The following is a 7246-nucleotide window of genomic DNA, read 5'->3' as shown; positions in this document are numbered from 1 at the left end:
CATTTCAAATCTTAACAAGTTTAGTGTTTTTTCTGTGGACTTCGGATTGAGAGATTGTTACACTGAACTTCAACCTCACTTTGTTTACACTTGTGGTTGGATAAAAAAGTTCTCACCTCTGTATCTTCCTGTAGGACAGAAGACTGAGTGCCCTGAACATCTGGAACCCCTGTGGTTTCCGTGGTAACATCAGGAGATGGAGAACAGGGAAGGTCATTTACATCTCCCACTTCATCTACGGTCACAAAGTCACTGAGGTTGAAGGGAAACATGGCCTCCTCCTCCTCCTCCTCCTTTTCTTGCTCCTGCTTCTTGTCCTCCCTGTGACCGACCTTAATATGTGACAGAAAAACCTCAGTTTGACGCCAGAAGAGAATTTGATTTTCACAGCTGAGCTTTCATTTTGAACTTTTAACTCACCACTTTTCTCTCTGAGCTGTGGCGACGGTAACCAGACTTTCCCTCTGACCTGTAGGACCTGGATCCTGTGGAACCTTCCACATGTGGTCTCTTGTACTCCCTTCTCTCTCTCTCCTTCCTGCCCTCCATCCTTCTCTCCTGGATCCTTCTCTCGCCCATCCTCCTCTCCCTCTCTCTGTGTCCTCTTTCCTCTGTCAAACTCCTCTCCCTGTCCTTTTCGTCTTTTGCTCTCAACTCCTTGATCTTCCTCTCGTCTCTGGGCTTCTTCTCCTCGTTCACGTCCTGCTTTTCTGTGGACTTTTTCTTCAACTCCGTCTCTGTTGACCTTTGTTTCGGTTTTGTCTCAGTTTGGACCTTGTCCTCTTTTTGCTCGCATGTTGTCATGTTTTTGTTGAATACAATCTCTGATGATAAGTTCTTCACTGCTTCCTCAGGAACCTGGAGAACAATTTAAACAGATGTTTAAAGAAAAAATACATCTTAAAAAAAGGAAACAAAACACAACAGACTTTCTTCTACCTCAGGAAGTTCAGACGTGTCCTTTACCTGAGTATCGTTCTTCACCTCAGACGGGTCCTTGACCTCTGACATGACCTTCAATTCAGAAGTGTTCTTCACGTCAGCCGTGAGCTTCACTGCACAAACGTTCTTCACCTCAGAAACATTCTCTGCTTCAGAAGCGCTCTTCGCCTCAGATAGTTTCTTTGCTTCAGAAGTGTTCTTCGCCTGAGGAACGTTCTTCGCCTCAGAAGCGTTCTTCGCCTCAGAAGTGTTCTTCGCCTCAGAAGCGTTCTTCGCCTGAGGAACATTATTCGCTTGAGAAACATTCTTCGCCTGAGAAACATTTGTCTCAGAAACGTTCTTCGCCTCAGAAACGTTCTTCGCTTCAGGAGCGTCCTTCGCCTCAGGAGCGTCCTTCACCTCGGACGTGACCTTCACCTCTGAAGCGTCCTTCACCTCAGATGTGTCCTTCACCTCTGAAGCGTCCTCCACCTCAGACGTGTCCTTCACCTCGGATGCCTCTTCTCTTGTGTCACACTTTCCAACATTTTCTGGCGTTGTGAGGGTACTTGCTTGTGCCTGGTCCATGCCCGTGTCACTCTCTTCTTCTACTACGACGAAAGCTTCAGAGTCATTGACCAGATCATCTTTTCTAGACGTTTCTTCTGACCGTTGTTCTCCTGCAGTTATCTTCTTCTCAGTTCCATTAGAATCATGTTCAGTTACCTCTGTAGGACACTGTGGTTCCTCGTGAGGTTGGTTTGGTTGTTCTTCAGTCACTGCTGCTGCTGACTGGCTGGATTTATCCTGTGAGCAAACACACGCACACACACACAGTCACAGTCAGATATATACATATAAATAGCAACACAATGGCAAAACTATAACAAACGCCACAGACCTGAGTGAGGGCTGTGGTAGAAGTCGGAGGCTTAGGATCAGGTTTCCTGGAAAAGAACAGAGGGTTCTTCTGGATGGTCACTGGAAACGACTGGAAGCGCTTGTAAACAGACAAAGCCATGGCGTTGGTTGCCATTTCACATATGACCTGCAGGGGGAGTCAGAGTGTAAATAAACTGGTTTCGTACAGAAAGACAGAGAGGACTGAATAAATGAAACACAGCAGAACCACAACAGATGTTTACTGTTTTTGTGTCTTACCATGTTGTTGACCATCAAGGTATTAATGACTGTACCAAAGCGCTGGACCAGCTTCTGGACATCAGAGGAACAAGAGGGCGGGACATTCGTGATGACTAAGAGGCTGTTCCAGGGGACTAGATCGGTACCATTCTGAGGAGACATAAGAACCAGTGAGTACACGTTTGACTTTTGACTCATGTCAACATTTTCTCCTGTATTTTAGGATCAACTCAGCTTCTTTTTCCACAGTCAGGTGACAATAAGAAACTTACCCAAAGGTTCTGCCCTTTCATCAGCAAGTTGTAGAGCGCCACCTGTGTCAAAATACACAATTGAATTAATATTTCATTAAACTGATATTTAAAAAAAAGATAATTTGGAGTCGACCACAGGAAGGCAGCAGAGGACAGAAACACTCACAGGTGTTTGAAGGCTGATGTTCTGTTTGATCTGGACCGTCTGCAGCTCAGACGTTTGGAACTTCGCAGGCAGGAAACTGTGAACTTTGACTATTTCAGCAGCCGTTTCAACGTCTGGCATGAAGACCAGAACCTGACAGGAAACAACAAAAACCTTAAGTATCAACTCCTTTCAGAAGAAGGCAACTGGATGAGTTTGCTTTCTTGAAGACATCAAATCCTAGATGATTCTTCAACCATTGGAACCAAGCTAGTGCAGGTTCTTCTTCTGAACCTCTAAAACAACAACAAATAACAACTTAACTGCTCTGAGCATTTCCTGTTGTTACGTGTGTAAAAATTCCAAGTAATCTGTATTAGTTTCCACAACCTTTCCAATGTGTGGAGCCATGATGATGTCAAAGGGTATTCCGAAGGGCTGCATGATCTCAAGGATGTCACTCTCTGACCAGCCCCTCTCAGGAAGTCCAGAGAGCAGGACTAGTCCTTTCTGCAGTAGACAAAGGGTTCAAACATTTAAATGTGGAATGAAGTGGATTCGGACTCTTCTGAAACAGATGTGAATGCGGTTCTGTGTTTGGACCAATCACCTTCTCTGAATTCTTCTGCTCAGCTTCAGGCCCTGCAGACAAACCCAAACCAAGAATCCACCAATTATTGACCAGCAGATAAAAGAACATCTGTGCTGCTTGTGCTCCTCTTACCTCCAACCTGTCCGACAGCAGCAGCTTCTTCTTCATCCGCGTCTACTTTTCTGTCAAGAAAAAACACAGAAATCAAAGTTCAGGAAAAGGACGTCTGTGGTTTGGTGGTAAGTTAGCAGGCAAGTCAACTGGAGGTGACCTTCACCCCTGACCCAAGAACCCTCTACAGGTCTCCTAACAGACTTTGTAGAAGCCTCTTGGACTCTGTGTGAGTTTAAAATCATCTGCTGCTGGACAGACCTGCCACTGGCCTCAGGAGACTCAGATTCTTCCTCAGGTTTCTGCCAGGAAAAAAGACCAAACATTTACTATGGCGTTCTGACTAGAGAAGAGGATGTCATCGATGTTCAGGATAGTACCACGGCTGCAGAAGCAAAGATTTTCTGCTCTCTGATGGACAAGGTGGTGGACTTGGCCAGTGCCTCCGCATTTTCTGATTTCATCATGCAAACTGACGCCTGTGACGGTAAAAACAACAAACAAAGAAAGACGTTCAGACGAAAACACAAACATATATGTGTTTCAAGTGTAAACAGAGGATTACTTTCTGTCCTCCATTCTTCACGCCATCCTCCCCCTCAGAACAAGGCAGCAGGATCACATTGTTGATCTTTCCAAAGGACCCGACCAAGTTTGTCACTTCCTGTTCAGAGGCATCATTAGGAATTCCTGTCAGGTAAACAAGACAATCTACTCCGGGTGAACTCTGTGACGTCACAGTGGGCGGTTTCTTCTTCTTCTTCAAAGACAGAGGTGGGTTTAAAGAAAAGAAAATAAAAGAAGAAAATCCCATTAGTTTGATTAAAACAAAGTGTTTTCCCAGTCCTTCTACTACGCTTAGTGATCCTGACCCTCTGCCGTGTGGTCATGCTCACTGTCCCTAGCTTGGTTAAAAAGAATTCCCATTTTTATAACAATAATATAAAATGTTTTCTTAATTATTATTATTTTATATTATCAATATATTTATTTATATCTGTTATGTTATGTTTTTGATGTTAAGATTTAATTGGTTTTTAGTTATTTTTTATGCAATCGAGATACGAGTGAATCGACATACAAGTGCTGTTGTGAAACGAATTATTAGTATCTTGAAGCCCCACTGTATAAATCGCTCAGGAGTATAAGTCGCAGCACTGCCCTCTAGCGGCCGTCAGTGTGAAATTAACGAACGTACATTTTCAGTGGTACAGGAGTAGCAGATACTGGTACACAAGCCTAGAGTGCCCTTATAGTCCGGAAAATACGGTAATAACTGAACCTGGTTTATCAGTCACACAAAACTTCATTTATTATTTTCTTTCGATTTTTTTGAGTTAAGAGAAAATTCAAGCACCTACCGTGTTGACAGTTTTACTAATCTTGGCACCAGATCTGCTGCGTGGGGAGATCTTAGATGGATGAGGGCTAGAATCACTGGTGGTGCTGTGTGAGCGCTTCAAATCTGATCTACTGGCACCACCTGAAGACAAGTAAAAAAATAAGACGTAAGTTCTAAAACAGGCGAGATCTGGAATAACAGCAAAACCACAGGACACTAATGCTAATGCTAATCTTTCTACAGAAGTTAATAGCCCTTTGTGTTCATCTTAGTTTCTACTGTATATTGTAACTTCTTCTGTGGCTGCACTGTCTGCATGATCAGAGTCATCACTGGTATACACTGGAGTCAGACTTCTGACCTGACGACGTTCCATGTTCTCTGTAGAACCTGCTGTGTCCATGTGACACTGAAGGACTGTGGGAACCAAATCGATGGCTCGGTGGTCGAGGGCCGTGTTCTGGGTAAAGGAAAGGATGATAGGCATTCAGGAGAGAAGCAGTGTGGCCAGAAAAGATATTAAATGAGTCTTTATTATTGACTTCTGTCAATCAGAGATATTAGGCTTGGGTACCAGATCCAGATTTAGGTTTTACCTGAGTGGTGGTGACCACGAGGGAATCTGGAAGGTGAGTATGGTCTTCTATGTGGGTCATGGGTTTGGGGGCCCCGGGGCCGGTGTTTGATGTGAGGACTATGGCTGTGAGGGCGAGATGGAGAAGAATCCCTGGGGTCCTGCTGAGACTGGCTTCCATAATGACCACGCCTGAAAACAGAAGAGAAAACGTAATTAAAATACAACAGTTACATTCAAATTGAAGCATGTTTATAAAGAAGATCCTATAAAAAAACATGTTTCTACAGTAGATCAGAGTAAAAAGCAGTGAGTCAGTGACGGGTTCCACACAGTTCTACTGACCTCAGTGTTGAATCTGGTCTCCAGGCAGGAAACCTTTGGAGACAAAAACACAGCACGCTATGAGTTATCACATAATCGGGAGGTGTGGAGAGGTCAAAGGTCGGAGACTGAGCCACAGAGCGATGCTGAGGGTAGACCAATAAAAACATCTGCTCACTTGTTTCGCAGGTCTCTGCAGGCAGCAGTGTGGTTAACGGTGTTGATGTGATTGGCCCAGTCCTGAACAAACACATCCACACCACACATACACACACACAAACACAAACAGGGAAAAAGCAAAGAACAGTCAGAAAACTAACAGGACAGCGGATAAACTGATCTTTCTCAAACAGTGAGTCCCAGTGAACAGTGACTGTTCTTGTCCTGAAGGGGAAAATGAAACATTCCTGGTTTGTCTCAAACAGGATCTGGAGGTAAAAACCTCAAACACATCCTGGAGAAAAACCACCTCCACTTAAAATAAAATTATTTTTGTTCCAGCTGCGAAGTGTGTGTGTGTGTGTGTGTGTAGTGAAAGAATCAGACCCGAGGTCAGTTTATACTGAAGTGTAGGTATTTGTTGGGTTATTGATACAGGAGCGAAGAAAAAAAACACCGTGTTTGCTTGGAGAAGAGGTGAAACCTCTAATTCTTCCCATCAGAACTTTCCAAGGAGTTAAAAAAAACTCTAGTCAATCTTATTAACTAAACTAATTCCTGTGAATAAAGACTTTTGAGATGTACTCTTTAAAGTTATATGAAACCTGACAATCAATCAGACTGTTTTCAGATTTCAAATTGTTGTCTGAGATGATATACTGGAGAGGTAACACTAATACTGATCCAGAAATTCTTCAATGAAAACAATCCCAAAAATTCCCCTAATTAATAGTAAGAAAAACTCCATGATCTCCTCCACTCCAGTCCAGCAATCATCTCAACTCAAATACCTTCAAGACCTTTATATGTTTCATTTTTACAATCAGGAAACTGCACATAACACACTGATCCAAAACGTTATCTTCAAGCCTAATTTGTGCAACAGGAATGTACCCAAGTCCTAGAAAAGTTCCTTGTTCCCGGTGTAGGGTCATCAAACTCTTATGATTATAACATTGAGGCAAGATCACTTTAGTTTTGTTGAAGTTGGTATTAGGACTAAGCTAACTTGAGCTTGCTTTTTAGATCGGTGTTTTTATGTTACCATTATTATTAGAATGCAATACAACAATTTTTAAAGATCAGAAAAGTCCAGACCAGAGGTGCCGGACCGAGTGTTGGATTTAAAACATCATTATTTATTAAAAGGCTCAAACCCATCAGAAATCCTGAACTAAAGATTGTTTCCACAGGGACTTGGCTTTTAGGTCTCTTAGGAGACGGTAGGAACGTGATAAGGGAACCTGGGAAAACACTCACCTTCTCCTGATCACACTGAACGTTGCACAGCGAGCAGGTGTGAGGAAACACCTTTGGGGTAGCAGCTGAGAAATCACTGATCATGTTGGGGTTAGGAAACTTTTGTCCAATGTTGTGTCCTGGTTTTGAGGCGGGAGACTGTCTTGAGGAATCCTCACTCCTGGTTTCAGACGTTGGTCTGGATTTCGGACGGTCATGCCTGTAATCCCGGTCCAGACGGCGGGATTTGGTTGGCGGTGGTATTTCTCTCCAAGGTGCTGGATTGTTCTTTTGGTGGTCTTTATTTGCCCTGCGGTAATCACAGTCCCCGTGTTTACTCGGTTCACTAGCATCCAAATGATCGACACGTTTTTTAGGTTTTTCTGATTTTGGAGGTGTTGATGACACTTGGTACATTTTTACCGTCCTCTCGGTGGAGAGC

The 7246-nt window shown here is 43.4% G+C and overlaps 1 protein-coding gene across 5 annotated transcripts in view; it reads right to left on the bottom strand.

The window, feature by feature from the left end:
- LOC103383898 (zinc finger protein 638-like) overlaps window positions 1-7240 on the bottom strand; it is a 9189-nt gene extending 1949 nt beyond the window's left edge. The window contains exons 1-20 of one of the 5 annotated variants that reach the window (XM_025058479.1): window positions 6826-7240; window positions 5585-5646; window positions 5428-5460; window positions 5105-5274; window positions 4870-4968; window positions 4528-4649; window positions 3732-3926; window positions 3547-3645; window positions 3428-3468; window positions 3188-3237; window positions 3074-3105; window positions 2854-2973; window positions 2485-2616; window positions 2337-2378; window positions 2083-2214; window positions 1823-1969; window positions 1648-1728; window positions 940-1611; window positions 421-858; window positions 117-332 (exon numbers count right to left, since the gene is read on the bottom strand). In XM_025058479.1, the coding sequence (XP_024914247.1) occupies window positions 117-332; window positions 421-858; window positions 940-1611; window positions 1648-1728; window positions 1823-1969; window positions 2083-2214; window positions 2337-2378; window positions 2485-2616; window positions 2854-2973; window positions 3074-3105; window positions 3188-3237; window positions 3428-3468; window positions 3547-3645; window positions 3732-3926; window positions 4528-4649; window positions 4870-4968; window positions 5105-5274; window positions 5428-5460; window positions 5585-5646; window positions 6826-7221 (3279 nt within the window). In that variant the 5' untranslated portion in view covers window positions 7222-7240. Of the gene's footprint in view, window positions 1-116; window positions 333-420; window positions 859-939; window positions 1729-1822; window positions 1970-2082; window positions 2215-2336; window positions 2379-2484; window positions 2617-2853; window positions 2974-3073; window positions 3106-3187; window positions 3238-3427; window positions 3469-3546; window positions 3646-3731; window positions 3927-4527; window positions 4650-4869; window positions 4969-5104; window positions 5275-5427; window positions 5461-5584; window positions 5647-6825 lie in introns of all 5 variants that reach the window. The other 4 variants (XM_017035498.1, XM_008317223.1, XM_025058478.1 and 1 more) reach the window with 4 other exon arrangements.
- Window positions 7241-7246: the final 6 nt, after the last annotated feature.

Source organism: Cynoglossus semilaevis, chromosome 9, assembly GCF_000523025.1.
Source record: "Cynoglossus semilaevis isolate Cse_v1.0 chromosome 9, Cse_v1.0, whole genome shotgun sequence".
In the NCBI taxonomy this organism is placed as follows: Eukaryota; Metazoa; Chordata; class Actinopteri; order Pleuronectiformes; family Cynoglossidae; genus Cynoglossus; species Cynoglossus semilaevis.
This window is presented reverse-complemented; position numbering and strand designations above follow the sequence as displayed.